Source organism: Sebastes fasciatus, chromosome 22 (assembly GCF_043250625.1).
Source record: "Sebastes fasciatus isolate fSebFas1 chromosome 22, fSebFas1.pri, whole genome shotgun sequence".
Lineage (NCBI taxonomy): Eukaryota > Metazoa > Chordata > Actinopteri > Perciformes > Sebastidae > Sebastes > Sebastes fasciatus.
In genome coordinates, this window is record NC_133816.1 from 14,742,042 (window position 1) to 14,760,298 (window position 18,257).

The following is an 18,257-nucleotide window of genomic DNA, read 5'->3' on the forward strand; positions in this document are numbered from 1 at the left end:
ATTTGACTTTTTATCTCGGAAATTTGACTTTTTACCCTAAATAAAAAATTGCCTTTTTATTTCATATATTTGCCGTACTAAGTCATAACTGTACGACGGCGTATTAGGGCCATTGTAGGAAAATAAAAGCCATGGGAAGAAGTAATATTCAGAGAAAAAATGTCAGATTAATTTAATAAATAAATACAAATTTATGACTTTATAATCTCGCAAATTTGTGAATTTGTTTTTCTCATAAATTTGAGAAATTTATTTCTGAGAATATCTGAGGTTTTTTTTCTGTCGGTCGTATAATTGTGATTTGACTAAGAGTAAATTTGAATGTCCTCAAAATAAGTCAAAAATAGATTTCTTTATCTAATAATTTTGCCTTAGTAAATCATCATATTGATTTTTATCTTTTAAATTTGACTAAGGAAGTCAACATTTAGATTGTTTTAATCTAATAATTATATTTCATAATTTAGATTTAACTATTTTACCTTTTCATCAAATTTTCTTTAAATTTTTATCTCAAAACTTGACATTTATCTCATATATTTGCCGTATTAAGTTAAAATTTTGACTTGAGTGATTCAAAACATTTGAAAGACCTCATAATTATGACTTAGTATGTCAAAAAATAGATCTCTTTATGTAATTATTTTGCCTTAGTAAGTCAACATTTTGACTTTTTATTTTTCAATTTTTATTTAGGACGTCAACATTTTTATTTTTTAATACATTTTTTATTTGATTATTTTATAAGTTTGACTTAGTCAACATTTTTTTTTACTTTTTATTTCATAAATATGATGAATCAAAATTAAGAGATTAAGAGCGTTTTTACTTTTTTCATGACCACTATTAAATTTATCTTTTTGGCTTTTCCTGGTGAAAATGGGCCTCCATACAGGAGAATAGATTCTGAGAAAAAGCAGCAAGTTCAGACCAACACACAAGAATTACAACTTAATTCAGTCTCCCACTTTGAACTTCACTTTGGATAAAACTATTTCTGAGGTTTTTGCATATACTACTGCACTATTGTTATGCAATTAAATGACGAGTAATGAGACAATACAAAAGAACACTGATTTTCCATAAATGAACCAGAAAGCAGGTTTTAAAACTACAGGCTCCTCACTTCCTTTGATGCAGTGTTACTTTTCCAGTTTTTAAGTAGTATTGTAATAAACTTCACGGTGTCTTCAAGGAGAAAAAAAACAACAAAAAACACTCGATCCAGACATTCAGCCTCCTCAGAGCGCTCACATTCTGTACAAAAAGCAACCCTGAGTCTCGTCAGTGGAATGACTGCTCCGTTTCTGGGACGCTTCACATCCTCTCTACATTTTAGATTTGGTCCACCGCCCCAAACACAACGCTGATCCCCTACTCCGACAAACCAAACCTCCATCAGGTGGATGACTTCCACACACACACACACACACACACACACACACACACACACACACACACACACACACACACACACACACACACACACACACACACACACACAAACACACAAACACACAAACACACACACACTCAGCTGATCACTTTTTTGCTTGTTCGTGGAATTGTGTTGGCATTTCTGTGGCTTGACATAAGTGGAATGGAAACCCTTGTCATGACAGAAAAGTGTAAAGATGAAAAGAAAAGGTCTGAAGGGGGGGGAAGGGGGGTTTGTTGGGCGTGACGACTGACGCTGCAGCCAATGACAGTCTCTCCTTTTGGGCCCACGCCCCCCCCCCAGAGCTCACAGGCCTCCACCGTCTGTCTCCCTTCGCTCACTTCTTCTGTGCGATCGGTTGGCTGCGTCTTTAACGCTGGCTTCCTCTGTTTTGTCCAATCAGGAGTAGATGGTGATGACTTCACTTCCTCCACCTCTGACCAACAGGACGCGCTCCAATCCTTCTGTTAGGACCTCGAGGAACTCCATGTCTGGTCGGCAAGTTAAAGTGGCAGTAGGCGGTATATTTTAGGCATCATTGGGCAAAAAATTCCATAATAACATTTCAGCATATTGTAATTCAAGTGTTCTGAGAGAAAACTAGACTTCAGCGGTAACAGCTGTATGAGCGCTGTGCAGTGCAGCAGTGATGAGCTAACCAGTGGGACACACACACACAGCTTCCATTCACATGATGGGTATCGAATGAAGTACTCTACTGGTATCGGTATCACTTTAAGGGTACTGGTATCGCAATTTTTTAAACGAACCCAGCCCTTGAAATAGTTGTGTGAAGAATGAAAACAGAGAGCTAGAGAGAGAAGTTCAAACCCTGGTGGGTGGGAGGGAATATCAAATTGCCGGTTTTCGGGATAATTACAGATATTGTTGGACAATCGTTGGGTTTCTAAAACTATTCAACCATCGATAAGCGCTGCTGATGAAGCATACTGGCAGCTTAAATATCTAATGTGGTTAATTAACTGAAACCCCCTCAGTGTTTAAGGATACAGTTCTCGTCTCCCTCCGTGTTCCTGGGTGGTCCTGGCATGTTGAGCAGGACAAGCCGGGCATCATGGGATTTGTTGACAATGACCTCGTTGAGCTTGACGGCGGTGTGCATGCGCCTGACGTTGGAGTGGTCCCTGAAGGAAAAACGAGATGCATTTAACAGCCTGTTTTAACGAACTACAACGCTGAGAGAAACTGTGTGGCTGTGTGTTATCTCCGCTCACGGCCTCATGCTGAGCATGTCTCTGAAGCCGTCCGGCGTGGAGCAGCCAGAGTGCGTGGCTCTGTAGTGCGACGACTTCTCTTTGGTCCAGGTCATCTGAACTCGCCGGTGATGCTCGGTGCTGCTGCCGCCACCGCCGCCGCCGCCGCCTCCGCCGCCGCCTCCGCCTCCGCCTCCGCCTCCGCCGCCACCGGCGTTCATCGCCCTGTCTCGCTCCCCGCCGTCGGTGTCGTCGTCGTCGTCCGAACCGATGCTCGTCAGCCGCAGCATGGAGTTACGGTCTTTCACCAGCTGGGCCTGGTTTGGCACAAAGACACACACACACGCATGTTCGTTCTCATCTCATCTCAACCTTTTACTCTACCTCCTCTTTCTTCTACACCTCTGCTCTCCCGTCCCCAACTCCTACTATTGTCTCTATCTCTCTGTACCTGTCTGTCTCTGTGTCCTTCGGAGGCGTTTGAGGTGTTGACTCCAGTACTCTTGTACCTGGTGGAAAGAAGCACCTACAGACGACATAAGGTCACCTAACTTGCTAATACAAAACACAGGCTGTGTGATCTACTCTAACGGACGCACTGGAGGATCACTAACTACAGGGACAGACCTGAGTCAAATGGCCACTGAAACTCAGAGGCGAGTAATGAAAAGAGTAGAAGAGGAGGTTCCTCTACTGCTCATTTGACCCAGATCAACATATTCACTATTAGGCAAACACTTAACTGAATCCTTCAGATAAAGAAGTGAAAATGTCAGATGAACGATGATTTGAAGTTGTAATAAATGTGAGATACTGATCTCTAATTCATTCTCATCTTGTTTGCTCTTTTCACTAGATAGATCAAAATAAATAATGAATAAAGAAAGAAAGGCATTCCCTAGTAGCAGTAGTTCACACTACACGACTTCAGTTCTGATTTTCCACTCGCCGACAGTTTTTGGAGCTCCCCTGACAATAGCCCCAGATCAGAGGCAAATCGGCGTTGGCCCGCCGCTCGCAAAATCGGCGCTCGAGCGTTGAGAGATTGAGACACAGGTTGAGGGGAAACCTAGCGGAGGGGTCGCCTGTAACAATAGGAACTTACGGACCAAAGTTGTTGTTGCACCTAGAGGAATCAGGCTATAAATAGTAAAGACACGTGGAAACTATGGGCTATTTCTTGAACACGTGGGCCAACGACAACTTCAACAGACTACATGGTAAGTCCAACAAAGAAATCCTGTCTCGTGCATGGTATCACGTCATTTACCGTGTCACTTCTCACGTTTGTTTTCGTGACAAAACATCGTTTGTTGACCTCATCGGGGATTCCTCCCGGTGAAAGATTTTGTCAGTCATGTAGTGTGAAAACCACGACGACTTCAAGACGGCAAGTTGTTAAAGTGAACAGTACAGCGATATGACGGCTCTGAAAGTCGTGTAGAGTGAACTTGGTTTAAGGATTCAGTGTCTTCCTATTAACTATGCCAACATGCTACCTACATGTGCATTAACATTGGTGTATTATTATTATTATTATTATTATTATTGGCATACTGATTTTTAAAGGCTGCCCCAAAAACACTTTTCACAAACGTTTTTCTAAAGGATTCAGAGGTATTCACTCAACTAAAACCACGTAATCAAGAAAACCTCTTTTGCTTCAACAACATGTCTATACAGCTGCTGCTTTACTACCAGCAACCAGTAAACTTACATCATCAAAACTCCAGCGTTCCCGCTGAGGAGACCGGTGGAGAAAGGAGATGACATGCGCTTTAATAATAACGCTGAACGGGAGATGTTGTTGCCACTGTTATATATTGAAAATGAAACAAAAATATCTGTTGTCTGCACCCTTTATGCACCTGGATACATTGTTATAAGCTAAATACCTAGCATTATTGGGGTCATTTTTAAATCACATATGACCCTATCATCCTGTAATGTTTCTATAATTCTACCTCTAAACTATCTCAACAACATCCTCTACAATTGATTTTTTAATTGAATGAACTTGTGTAACTCACAGCTGGCCATAACCACTGACCTCACCTGAGACCTTGTAGCTCCACCTGCCTCTGGCCTACTGCTGCCGCTACCAGGGTTTCCCTGATAAAAATGATGCACGACAATCACAGACATGTCAGACGAGTATGCCATGGGTGACCTTGTATACAAACTGATGTTAATAATGACCCAACAACAAGATGTTCACGAGCATTCGACCCCCCCCCCCCCTCCGAGTTTACCTCTCGTTCCCGGTCTGATTTTGACAGTCGCATCTGTCGCAGCATCTGAGACCTCTGCTCCATCATCAGGGTCCTTTCATAAGTATATGCACTGATGTCACTGTCATGCTGAGAGGAGGCGAGAGGAGAGAGACGTATTAATACGTAAACAAATATATCAATTCTGGCATTGAAAAATCCCGTTACATAGGTGAATCGATTTGTTTTCTTACACTACTCAAATGAAAGAAAATGTCCTGATAAAAGAGAAGCGTACCATCTCGACTACTTCCACGTCTGCTTCAATGCGTAGGTGATAGAGGAAGGTTGCCAGATCCTTCTTCATCTGGATGGAGTTATCCTCCATCTGGGCCACCGTGAAGATTCGCATCGCACACTTACGCCACACCTGAGGAGGAGAGAGAATATTCGAACAAAGAAAGCTAGGAAATAATCTCAATGAAAGGAAAGACATTTAAAAAAAATGTGTTAAAAAATCCAGATGCTCCTGCCTTGTGTTGGCGCAGCAGGAAGGGCAGCAGCATTAGCATCCCGCCGTCGTGGACGATCCACCACACGTCGATGTAGCCCTCTGTGCAGGGCTCGCTGTTGCTGGGGAACAGAGAGATGTTTTTGGGCACCAGCAGGGCCAAGTGGGCTGCTGTGGTCACTCGCACTGTGTCTGGGAGGAAGAGAGGGGGGGGCTGTTAGCCTGCTAACGATGACACTAAAACAGATCAGGAAAAGAAAAAAGTCCCACTCGAACTCTAATTTTCCATCCTCCTCGACTCACTGATGAACGTCTTCCAGGCCTGCGGGTCCTCGCTTTGCCTCCAGGCGTGAGGCCAGCCCATCACCACGGTGTTGGGCTTCATCCCTCCCAGGCCGCTGGACTGGATCATGTGGCTGATGCCTTCGCGCGGCTTCTGGGCCACGATGCACTGACAGAAGCCCTTCACGCGCTCCTTATCCATCAGGTGCTTCAGAGTCTGAAATAGGGAGACGTTTAGCACAACATCTGACGGGGTAACTAACTACGTCTACACGCTGCCAAGATAGAAACCTCCCACCTGTTCGGCGGCGAGGGCCTCTCCGTAGTTCTGTAGGAAGTTGCCGGAGACGACGGTGCCAACGATGGTCAGGCCCTTTCCCGCCTTCAGCTGGCTGGCGAACGTCAGCAGGCGAGGAGACTTGACGTGGGCGTCCTCGTCCAGTTTTAGTAAGACCAACACCTGGGGCCTGGAAGAAGACGAGTGTGTGTTAACGGATGTGGATTTTTTAAGAATCAAAGACAGCAGGTTCTCTCGACGATCCCCCCTCATGTTTCGGCACACATATGAACCACGGATTTAATTACACAGTTTAACCATCATAGTGTTGTGTAGTCTCAGTACGATACCTCCAGTTCTTGGTGTGCGGCGGTCCCTCTTCCAGCCTCAGGAGGGCATATCGGGCAGCGCTGAGCGAGAGACCGCGGATCCCATCCCCCCACTCTTTCTCCGCTCTGATACACACACACATGGAGACATGTACTGTATGTGCTGCCAGACATGTACTGTGTATATTGTGACCTCTCCTGACACACAAAACATACGTGACTCGCACTCATAAAAGACAGAATTCTAAACACACACTTTAACACGCACACACACCACTCTTGACCATGCTGTACATGCACCATCATGTGGGGGGGGGGGGGGGGGGGGGGGGGGGGAATACATCTCCATGGCAACATACCCGTGATACTCTATGTATTTGTAGATCATGCCGGCAATCACCATGGCAACGATTGCGTAGTACCAGGAGGATATGAACATGAGCGCCAGGCAGATGATCATCCCCAAAAACGACAAAGTCCTGGACACAGCAGAGGGACAAATCAGTGTGTGTTTATATATGCGAATGTTCGCTGTGTGTGTGTGTTTGTGTGTGTGTGGTAGTACCAGTGGTAATAGGAAAAGCGCGGCCTCCAGTTGGGCGTCCTCAGGAGGGTCTGGAGGCCACAGGCCAGGTTCACAAACAGATAACACATCAGGAAGAACCTAAATAAAGAACAGAAAATTAACCTGAAGCCCCTGAAGGAGATTGATACAAGATCTAATAGTAGGATACACACACACACACACACACACACACACACACACACACACACACACACATGCAGCCTGTGTCTCACATTGTAAGGATGGGAGCCACCAGGTCCAGAGAGGCGATGAGGATCCCCAGCTCAGCTATGAGGGCTGTCAGCAGCAGGGCCCAGGTGGGCTCCCCATTAGCCTTCCCATGGCCAAACACCTGGCACACACACACAGAAGGAAAAAGAGTGAAAATATAAAATGGGTTAAGGGACAGAAAACACAGTGAACCCTTTTCTCCCTCTTACCCCAGAGCGCTACCTATTTGTTCGGATAATTGTAAAAATCTTAATTTAGTTAAAAGCAGACTTAGTAGGGGCTGCACGGTGGTGCAGTGGTTAGCACTGGCGCCTCACAGCTAGAGGGTTGCAGGTTCAAATCTGGCTTGGGGCCCTTCTGTGTGGAGTTTGCGTGTTAGCGTGGGTTTTCTCCGGGTACTCCGGTTTCCTCCCACAGTCCAAAGACATGCAGGTTAGGTTAATTGTTGACTCTAAATTGCCCGTAGGTGTGAATGTGAGTGTGAATGGTTGTCTGTCTCTATGTGTCAGCCCTGTGATGGACTGGCGACCTGTCCAGGGTGTACCCCGCCTTCGCCCAATGTCGGCTGGGATCGGCTCCAGCCCCCCCCCGCGACCCCTAACGGGATAAGCGGTTGCAGATGGATGGATGGCAGACATAGTAACAAATCTAGTTGTGGGTTGTTGTCTTCGCTAAGGAGACAGTTTGGTAACAATTTTAGGTCCCTGTAATTCAAAATGAGTATTAGCATCTCTAACCCGGAGGAAGGGGATGATGTTGTCCTTGGCGATGGCCTGTAGGAGTCGGGGAGCGCCGGTCAGCGACTGGAGGCCTGCGCCACATGTTGAGAAGAAAGAACCAATCACAATGACCCAGGGAGACGGCCACGCAAGAGTCCCCACCACCAGGTTCCCTTTAACCGAGTCTCCAAACCTGCAGGAATACAAACAAGTATTTAGAGCTTTTATAGCAGTAGACAAAACAACTATTCTTTTTCACATATATATATATATATATGGTTAGGCGCAAAGAGCAGATGTACTGACTTGTCTCTGAGGACGACCCCTTCGATGCAGGCTCCGAACAAGACGACGCTGCTCAGGTCTGGATGGACGGCACTCAGGAAAAACGACACTCAGCAGTCGAATCGAATCAGATCATCAAATGCATCCTGAGTGCTTTTTAGACGTAATAGCCCGACCATTAAATGAGCAATTAATTTAGCTAAAGTGACGAGGCCATAAAAAATGAAATAGATAACCCCGCAGCAACATAAAAAAGACAAAGTATGCTGGGGGAAAAATAGGAGACAGACTGTTTCCATAATAATACAGAGAAAAGGCCAGCTAAAGATCCCTAATTTAATTATCTCGAAAAATGAAGAGAGAAGCTTGCCACGCTTTATGTGGATGTCCAATCAGTGTTGATGGTAAATATAGAGTGTGCTATAGTGCGCTGTTCGCAGGATCCTAGGAGCGTGTGAGGTTTTATATGGTTTTTCTTATGAGATGTGTATGACCACATGAATTTCCCCCTGCGGGATAATGAAGTTGACCTTTGATCTTAGCAGGTGTACGGTTCTATTTTTCTGTTTAGGTGTAAGAATATTTCCGTAATTGACATTTTGTGCGTGTATTTCGACATAGCAAACTCCTGCGCAATGCATCCTGGTACATGTAGGCACAGCCAGCACGGCTCTGCAGCAGGAGAGATCAGCTTTTCTCAGTCAATGTAGCACGTACTGTACTGATTGGACATCCACGTAAAAGATGACGACGTTTCCCCTTTAAGATCAAACTCTTATTTCACACCATCAAAACAAGCACTTTGTTGTTGAGGTTGCAGAAGGAGGCTAGTTTTTCCTTTCTGGAAAAACTGTCGTACTGTGTTGTGATTTGCAAACACAGAAGAAAAATTGCTTCATCATATATAAGAGGAAAGGATACAGACGATGGAGGTGGTGACGATGGCGAGAATGGTCCCGATGGGGATGGAGCGCTGGGCGTCTTTCAGATCCCCCGACCGGTTGGAACCAGCCATGATTCCTGAGGAAAAGAATTGTTGATTAATGGGATTATTAAAAGGTCTTATTGATAACATTTTTATGTAGATGAATATTTTTTAATACTGTATTTATTTTTAATTAATAGTTTAAAATTGCATAAACAAGTTACCTTTTTTTTACTCAGATTTCATGCATGTGGCGGTGTGTTCTTTATACTATGAGTTTTCATAAAATTGCAATATACAGTATACTTGTACTTGATCATGAAACAGCAAGAAAAATGTGTTTTCATAACAGAATGACGGCAACAGTGTGTTTACATTTCTTAAAGGTTTACCCTTTAAACACAGCTGGTTTAGCTTGAGTTCGAGGAAGGTCAAAAGAGAGAGTGCGTACCTGTGACAGAGGGGAAGAAGATGCCCACCAGCAGTGTGAAGGAGGTGGTGATGTCAGCGAACACATAAGGCTGCTGCGTGAAGGCCTGATGTGCCTCATGAGAGGAGCTGAGGGAGCCTTTCTCCACCACGTCACCTTTGCCGATGTAGGAGCTCCACAGGTTCTCTATGAGGACGACATTCAATACATTTGTGCTCGTTAGTGACTTGACCGTACAACTGCAAATTAAAGCTGCAGTAGGCAACACTTTTTTTGGCGTCAATGGGCAAAAATGTCATATAACCTTTCAGCATATTGTAATTCAAGTGAGAGAAAACTAGACTTCTGCAGCTCCTCATGGCTCTGTTTTCAGGCTTTAAATACATCTAGCCCGTGACGGAAGAACTTGACCAATCACAGGTTATTTCAGAGAGAGAGAATTCCTATTGGCTGTGCTCCAGCTGGTGGGCGGGGCTTGGTATATCCTCAACAGATCCAAGGCCTATTGAAAGAGGCTGCGCAGTAAAATCTGGTTAGACTGTAGGAGCCGGGGATCAAACCACCAACCTAGCGATTTAAGTATGACCACTTTACCCACTGAGCTATAGCCGCCCCAATTCACTGGTATACTCCGAAACAGACAAAGACAGCACACACACACTACCTGAAATTATTCCACTGGCCAGACCGGGGATTCCCTCAATCTCGGAAAAATTGTTGGAAAGGAAGTAATCGTCGCAGGAGGCGTTGATTTCTGCACCCTGGCAAAACTGCGTCCAAAGATATGTGGTCTCCATCAGAGGGGGAGCATAGCTGGGGTCAAAGGTTGGGCCCAGGGTGCTGGTTTCTAAAGGGGAGGAATACAGTATGTCAAAAAACAAACCTGAAACTTCCCATGATTGTAGTTGGCAATCAGCAGCCTGGTACCCACCATTAATAACTGTGAAGTTGTTGTCGCCTCCCTCCACCGGCTCTTTGATCGGCGGCACGATGGTTTTCGCACATTGGTTGTCATCAATTTCATGGCCGTTGATGGTTCTGTTTCCCAGCATGCACACGCTGCGGATGGAAAGCCCCCCCATTGGTCAGTCAAAACCACGGTCAGTTAAAGGATCGCTCAGCGTTGTATATTTTTCATCGACACTTACGGGAAATGCGGCGGTTTGAAGGCGGAGACCAGCGCTCCGATATAAATGGAAACGATGGAGACGATGACGCAAGCCAAGAAGATGGAGGCCAGTTTGTTGACGTATTTCACGCCCACAAAGACGAGCAGGGACATCAGGAGGAGACAGATGGAGCCGTAGACCCGCATGTTGTTCAACATGGCCGCACCTTCGCCTTCGGGGTGCTTTGACTCAAATATGGCTGCCTTCGGCGCTATGTACATCTGGAGGAGGGAGGAACTGACTTTGGTTAGTTTGGATTCACCAAAGTCACACAATAACACAAACAAACCTCTAACCGATTGAGGCAGCGGTAGACCAGCAACCCCCCGTGTTCTGAGAGGTAAAATTGCATTGTAAAGGTAATAATGAAGATGACGAAGCCGAAACCCACCAGGAGGATCTCGATGGCTCCCAGGATGTACATGGCTCCAGCGAAGGTGGTGCCCAAGTAGAAACACAAGCCCACCGCTCCCCCAAACTCTGGACCCAGAGAGCGACTGATCATGAAGTAGGCGCCTCCCGCTGGAGGAGGGAGGAGAGAGGAAGAGGAAGAGAGAGAGAGAGAGAGAGAGAGAGAGAGAGAGAGAGAGAGAGAGATAGAGAGAGAGAGAGAGCAGGGCAGGTTGTACATCAGGGTTGAAAGAAGTGGAAATGGAGAGCGGAAAAGCAGGGTGATAGAAGAATAAGAAATGGGGGAAAATTAAAGGTAGATTGTAAAGAGAGGAGAGGGAGCAGATGGGACATAAAGAGAGAAAGAGAGAGAGGGATGGATGTTAGTAACATTATGATGTTAGGAGGTGAAGAGAGAGAGAAAAGAGGACAGCTGATGAGAGAAGGCATCCTATGCTTGAAGAAATAAGCATACTGTTTCTACATGACACATTGGAGTAAGAAGACAGAACAGATCTTTGGTCAAATGATATCTGCAAATGAGTCTTTACAGCTGCTGTTTTTTTTGCCTCACTCGAAGTACAAGTACTGCATCCGACGTAAATTGTTCTTCAGGGCTGGGTATCAGATCTCAGAACGTTTTTTTGGTACTGACCAAAATGTGTCCGTAGATTCAGAGTTTTGTTTATTTGTTCTCTGATCTGACACTTCCTGATTTACATTACAATATTGTCATTTTTAATCTATTTTATTCAGGCAAAGTCATGCTTAGACAATATTTAGCATTTTTTTATTATTTTTTTATATGAAAAAAAAAGAGTTTGAGAAAAACAGATTTATAATTTCTCAAAGTATGCCATGAAAACAGTAGCCTGCTAATCAGACTGAATGGCCGTTTTAACGTTCAACGGTTTATGTTCTCTACTGACGCCTAAAACTATCAGTAGCTGCTTGAAGTTTTTGCACCCTCATCTTGGCGTGAGCTACAGAGTCACTCTAAACTACATTATATCAACAGGACTAGAATGCACGAGTGTAAAGTATCGACACTAGTACAGTTGTTCTGAACTTCCTGGTGCACACGCGCATTGCCCTACACGACTGCCACTCCGAGTGAGCTCAAAGAAAAAACAACAGTAAGCTTAAATTTGCCGATACAGTTTGAACCAGTTATAAAAAACAGAGCACATGGGGGGGGGGAATCATACAGGTAAGAAGAGAAACTACAAATTCGCTACTGACTGTGAGCTCAGAATTCAGTGTTTGGTTTCCAAAATGCAACCCTTTAACAAAAAAGCACTTGCTTACTCCCTGTACACAATAACAGTAATGTTAACAAAAACAGTGGGCATATGAATGTGAATGGATGAATGCTGACGCTGAGAAGTTCTTAAAAGGGATAGTTTGGGTGTTTTGAAGCTGGGGTTGTATGAGGTACTTATCCATAAGTCAGTGTATTAGCTACAGTAGATGACGGTCGGCACGCCTTCAGTTTAGTGAAACAGACAGGAGTTACCGCACGGGAGCAAAGCAGTGCACTGCTGTGGACGGGGGCAGCTGCAAAATGTATTTTACCGTCATCTACTGTATGTAATACACTGACTATGGATAAGTACGTCATACAACCCCACTTCAAAACACCCCAACTATCCCTTTAATCAATGCTACAAAAACTGTCTTTACAGTCGTCTCACTGAATTCTAAGTGGTGAATGATTTTTTAGTGCTGAGCTGTATTTGGGAAGCCAAACCCTTTTGATTACTCCTCCACATGAACCACAGTAACCTACATACTGTACATACATAGAGTATTGACTACCATCTGAGACTAGATGGTGAGAAAGCACGAGAAGCTGTTCAGGTGTGAGGAAAAAAAAAAAGAGACAGCATGGAATGAAATGTCTGATGCCAAACAAGACAACGTTAGATTAATTCTCTCTATGTTACCGAGGGGGTTTTTCATTCTACATTCAGTTATCGAAATGTCACATGCTAGTGGAAATATCACACTACTTTGACATTTGGGATATTCGTCTAGAGGCGTTCCGGTGAGAGGTAAAGTCAATGGCGGATAAATATCCTGGTTTTTTTTAATGCGTGTGCAGACAGACAGGGAAGAGGTAGACAGAGGGAGAGACGGGACAAACACAAATAACACTCATTAGATAAACATAATGTACTTCATCAGTACCGCCAATAGCAGGGAGAGGAGAAGGAAAACTAAGAGGAAACATTCAAAATGAACATCTAGAGAGGCCACTTGGCTGAGGAAACTCAAAATGAAACTCAATAAGATTCAACTGGCTGTGCGAGAGTCAGATTAAGAAGATTACCACAGCACAGCAGTGCTGTTTAATCCAGGTGTAGGGAAAAGGATGGAAGGGGAAGGTGGAGGAATACCTGGTACAACTCCGTTAGTGGCGATCGCACTCATCGATATCGCAGTCAACAGCGTCTGCAGAAAGACAGTAAGAGATTTTTTAGTTTTCATTTTTGTCTCATCATGCATGTCTGCTAACATAGCTGGACAATAGACTGTATATATGGATGGATGACGCGTCTCCAAACTGCGTCTCCAAACTGCAGCCCAACAGGCAACAACAGCTGTCAGTGTGTCAGTGTGCTGACTTGACTATGACTTGCCCCAAACTACATGCGATTATCATAAAGTGGGCATGTCTGTAAAGGGGAGACTCGTGGGTACCCATAGAACCCATTTACATTCACATATCTTGAGGTCAAGGGACCCCTTTGAATATGGCCAAGCCAGTTTTTCCTCGCCAAAATTTAGCATAAGTTTGGAGCGTCCTTCACAACAAGGTGGGTACCAATGGATTCCTTAGGTTTTGCAGTTTCATATGATGCCAGTATCTTCACTCTAGCTGTAAAACTGAGCCCGCTACTATCTTAAAATCGCAAGTTGCTTTAATGCCTTTAAGAAATTAGTGGCGTTAAAACAAATTTGCGTTATCGCATCAACTCTTGACAGCCCTAAAATTGACACATGTTATATTACACAGACTAGTTTGACCCATGTCCCATCCGCTAACATGGAAGGGTGTTTATGACCTATACTGCAACCAGCCACCAGGGGGCGATCCAGATGTTTTGGCTTCACTTTGAGGAGCCGTCACGTCGTCCCTCTTTATATACAGTCTATTAGCTGGACACTCAAGAAATACTCACACAGCAACAGCATACGAAGACAATGGAGAGGCCCTGCAGCACGCCAGCGCTTCCCACCACCCAGGTCAACCGCAGGAACAGGATGACGCCGAAGATGTTCTGAAGGCAAGGCAGGTAAACTCCCATAAACGTCCCCATCTGTGGCGACTGGAAGGGAAGATACAACAGAGAGATGGAACAAAAATAAAAGCTCAATTGATTATTCAGCAACAACGGTTGAACATCGTACATAACGTTATTGTTGTTAAGACTCCATTTAGACATTCTCCTTTTCTTTATACTTCAGGTAAACACCAGTGATTCCCAACCTTTCCCACTCCTTCATCAAGAACACCTTCCATGTTCTAAATATGTGAATATGAAATAGGGCTGCAACTAACGATTATTTTCATTGTTAATTAATCTGTCGATTATTTTCTCAATTTATCGATTACTTGTTTGGTCTATAAAATGTAAGAAAATGGCTAAACATGTCGATCAGTGTTTTCCAAAAGCCCAAGATGACGTCCTCAAATGTCTTGTTTTGTCCACAACTCAAATATATTTAGTTTACTGTCGTAGAGGAGTAAAGAAACCAGAAAATATTCACATTTAAGAAGCTGGAATCAGAGAATTTAGACTTTTTTTAACTTAAAAAATTACTCAAAACGTATTAATCAATTATAAAATTAGTTCAAATAATGATTCATTTCTAACACTGCACCTTAACTTTTATTTTTTGTATTTTATATGTCTTATTCTATTTTAGCTTGTTTTCATTTCCTATTCTCTTAACTCTTTAATGACTGTTTTTAAATTGTATTTAAATGTCCTTTTGTGGTGTGTTTCTTTTGCACTTTGTCTCCATGCTTTTTATGCAAAGCATTTTGAATTGCCTTGTTGTTGAAATGAGCTATATGATTAAACTTGCCTTGCCTTGATAAACTACTTTTTGCAAACTTAATTTTTCGCTGGTAGTTTGCTACAAGAATAAATATCAGGATTGCACTAATTTATAATCCTGTTGGGCTCTTTTTTTATTATTCTGTAACACAAAAATGTGGAAATCTCTTTTAAATTTAATTTTTTTTTCAATTTAGTTGAGCCACTCCAAAATCTTTCCACATCTTACCTGGCAACTGCCAGAAGGGAAGATTTTAAAATGTTTTTGGTTTAACTTTCCCAGCCGCCTGTTGCCAAATGTGTCGTGCACTCGGAACAGGGTGGAAATAGTGAATTGCTTTGAACCAGCACAACAGACTGTCTTATCTATGCCAGTCGGCTCCTTATCAGCAAGAATTGCAGTGCAAATCAGGGTCGCATCCTACTGTACTTTCACTCTCAGACGCCGAGTCAAGAGGGCAACGGCGGAAGATATCATTTCTCTAAGAGTTCCTCAATGATCATATGTTAAAAGGATGGACGGTGGATGAAAACGCTCATTTTGTGCCGTCGTGAGCATCAAAGCACATTTAAACAGAAAATAACTGCATATATTAAGTGGCAGGTTGCTTCACTGAGATTTTCTTAATCTTCTAAAAATGTGTTTAACTCAAAAAACAAGAGATCTCATAAAATATTGGTGTCAGGACAGTTACGTTTTTCAACGTGAATTCTTGGGATCGGCAAAGATGCTGATATAATAGACGCTGTGGATTGTTTGTTATGTGCTTGATTGTGCTTTTATTATTGTACTGGGTGTTTTTACTGCCCAATGAAAGTCTATTATCAGTTTAAAGGGATAGTTCAGGTGTTTTGAAGTGGGGTTGTATGAGGTACTTATCCATAGTCAGTGTATTATCTACGGACATCATGTACCATAGATTACAGATACATTGACTATGGATAAGTACCTCATACAACCCCACTTCAAAACACCCGAACTATCCCTTTAAAAAAATAAAAAGTGAGTTATACCTTGCTGGCTTTCTTTTTCTCGCCGATGCTCTCGGCCTCCTCGTGTTCCTTGGCCCCCTGCGTCAGGTTGGTGTAGTTGGCCAGGCGATTGAGCAGAGAAGACACCTTCGGCCGAGTGTCCATCTCCTCCTGCATAGAGCATAGAGGTGGTCAGTTGGCGAAGGAGGGGAAGAATGACATAGCCAGGGGATAAAGAGGAAAGGAAGAAGAGAGAGCGCAAGGACAGGGTGCGTCAAAAACAGGGAGGCAGGGAGGGAACAAAGAACGGAGAATAAGAGGGTGAAGAAGAAGGAAAAACATGGTAAATAGAGTAGATAAGAGGTAAAATAGCAGGAGAGAAGGTAGCAAATTGAATGAGTCATTATAGAAGTGGGAGATAGAAGACAGCGCTGTTTCCAGGGAACTTCAAAATCTATAAAAATTTAAATTATCTGCACCCACCAGCCAAACGCTGGTTTATTTTTGGCTCTAGTGTAGCAGACTCTTTGGCAACTAAACAGCCAAGATTAGGAGGTTTCTGTTTTTATCCATTGTACAGTATAATAAAAGCAAGAAAACATTATATTTTAAAGTCTTTTCCACCTCTGATACAAAGAACCTGCGCTTTCATAGGATAACACGTGTATCAATTTTGAGTTTTCGAACCTCAAATAAGGCCAAGTTCCTGTCGTAGAAGTCATCGTCATCCACCCCGTGAGTGTTGTTGATGTACACGCTGGACATTTTGGAGTTTCCATCACCTGGACACAGAAAAAGAGATGATGAATAAAAGGAAAGCAGGGAACCATCTTTAAAAGGATCAAGTCAATCTTAAAAACACTGAGATGGATTCCTCCTGTTCTCGTAGTGGCCATTTAAGTACCATAGCCTCAGTTATTTCTGCTGATCTCTGGTAAACACAAGACTTAAAGCGGTGCTTTTGTGTGATTCTTTGTGGAGAAACTCGGTTTTACAGATCTGCCAATTAAATGAACTCATCGATTAGTCGACAAAAGCTCATGAGTGTTTGTCGACTAAGAATTTCTTTGATTGAGGACAGGCCTAATTTATACAGAAACATTTTGGCCAACGGGTTTCCGTGACTTTAAAAAACAATTTTCATGATTCTGTGATTTCTGTGTATGCGAGAAATCGATCGATACGAGGAAAAAAATACAACAAAACACAAACTGCCACAGACACAAACAACTGAAATACACTAAAACTGCTGGGAAATCCTATGAGGTAAAAGCACATCTGTAGCTGTTAGTGATTAATTGATCTGATTAATCAATAATTAAAATAGTCCCTAGTGGCCGTCTTAAAGCGAATCCTGTTTCAAAGTTCATAAGGGCACTTGACTATTGCTTTAAGACAGACTTGAAAAATCGATCCATTATCTTTTCCCTCTCTCTCTCTCACACACACACATACACAGTGTGATGAAATGGCCACCATGTCGCCAGTTCGGTTCCGCCTCAGTCAGCACAGACCATTGCATCAGCAGCACCTGAGTCAGCAACATCACTTCCCTCCGTGCTCCGCCACAGTCACGCTAATGGCGGCCAGCGGCCATATGCAGTGTCACGTTCAACAGAGGGGACACTTATACGTGACGTAATTTGAGACCCAAAAACGAGCATGGGTCAATTTGTTTTAAGAAATATGTGAATAAATAAATAAAAAATTAGGCATTCTTGTGTTAAAATCTAACCCTCTGCAAAACCCCTGTGTAAACAGTACACTACAAGATGATTCTGAAAACATTTGAGGCGAGAAATAGGCATTAACGTAACGTAATATTGATTCATATTTGATCAGCGCTGCCTAGTTTGACCGTTTGATCGGAGTTCGCGAGTGATTGACAGCCGGCTCTCATAGACGGCAGCTGGACGGCGGACCTCAGATCAGCTCTAAATGGCTGTTTTCCTCCGGTCTGTGAAGTTGTGCAGATGCCGCTAGGAGCACCGGAGGACACCGGAGGACACAGAGGCACATGCTTTCTTTCAGGTTAACTGTTTCATGTATTACTGACACGGTATAGCAACCGTTTTATAAAAATAACTTTTTTTAATTTGCTCCAATCTCGCCTATTTCAGCTTTAAGATTGATAGATTGATTGATTGATAGATAGATAAAGGGATGAGAAAGAAAGTTCTGTTACACAAAATTACTTTTATTACGTCATCTTTTTCTTTTAAAAATCGGAATACTTTCACCTC

The 18,257-nt window shown here is 43.3% G+C and overlaps 1 protein-coding gene across 7 annotated transcripts in view; it reads right to left on the reverse strand.

Annotated features, from left to right (window-relative positions):
* Positions 1-842: 842 nt before the first annotated feature.
* Positions 843-18,257, reverse strand: part of slc12a6 (solute carrier family 12 member 6) — a 29,456-nt gene continuing 12,041 nt past the window's right edge. For 2 of the 7 annotated variants that reach the window (XM_074622802.1, XM_074622801.1), the window contains exons 3-27: positions 16,702-16,796; positions 16,057-16,185; positions 14,161-14,307; positions 13,375-13,429; positions 10,977-11,107; positions 10,565-10,806; positions 10,348-10,475; positions 10,081-10,263; positions 9,438-9,602; positions 8,983-9,081; positions 8,083-8,140; positions 7,795-7,969; positions 7,060-7,178; positions 6,827-6,925; positions 6,621-6,740; positions 6,283-6,387; positions 5,954-6,122; positions 5,677-5,872; positions 5,396-5,565; positions 5,161-5,292; positions 4,905-5,012; positions 4,708-4,764; positions 2,674-2,969; positions 2,450-2,583; positions 843-1,929 (exon numbers count right to left, since the gene is read on the reverse strand). In XM_074622802.1, the coding sequence (XP_074478903.1) occupies positions 1,838-1,929; positions 2,450-2,583; positions 2,674-2,969; positions 4,708-4,764; positions 4,905-5,012; positions 5,161-5,292; positions 5,396-5,565; positions 5,677-5,872; positions 5,954-6,122; positions 6,283-6,387; positions 6,621-6,740; positions 6,827-6,925; positions 7,060-7,178; positions 7,795-7,969; positions 8,083-8,140; positions 8,983-9,081; positions 9,438-9,602; positions 10,081-10,263; positions 10,348-10,475; positions 10,565-10,806; positions 10,977-11,107; positions 13,375-13,429; positions 14,161-14,307; positions 16,057-16,185; positions 16,702-16,796 (3,404 nt within the window). In that variant the 3' untranslated portion in view covers positions 843-1,837. Of the gene's footprint in view, positions 1,930-2,449; positions 2,584-2,673; positions 2,970-3,103; positions 3,179-4,702; positions 4,765-4,904; positions 5,013-5,160; positions 5,293-5,395; positions 5,566-5,676; positions 5,873-5,953; positions 6,123-6,282; positions 6,388-6,620; positions 6,741-6,826; positions 6,926-7,059; positions 7,179-7,794; positions 7,970-8,082; positions 8,141-8,982; positions 9,082-9,437; positions 9,603-10,080; positions 10,264-10,347; positions 10,476-10,564; positions 10,807-10,976; positions 11,108-13,374; positions 13,430-14,160; positions 14,308-16,056; positions 16,186-16,701; positions 16,797-18,257 lie in introns of those variants that run through there. The other 5 variants (XM_074622806.1, XM_074622803.1, XM_074622804.1 and 2 more) reach the window with 5 other exon arrangements.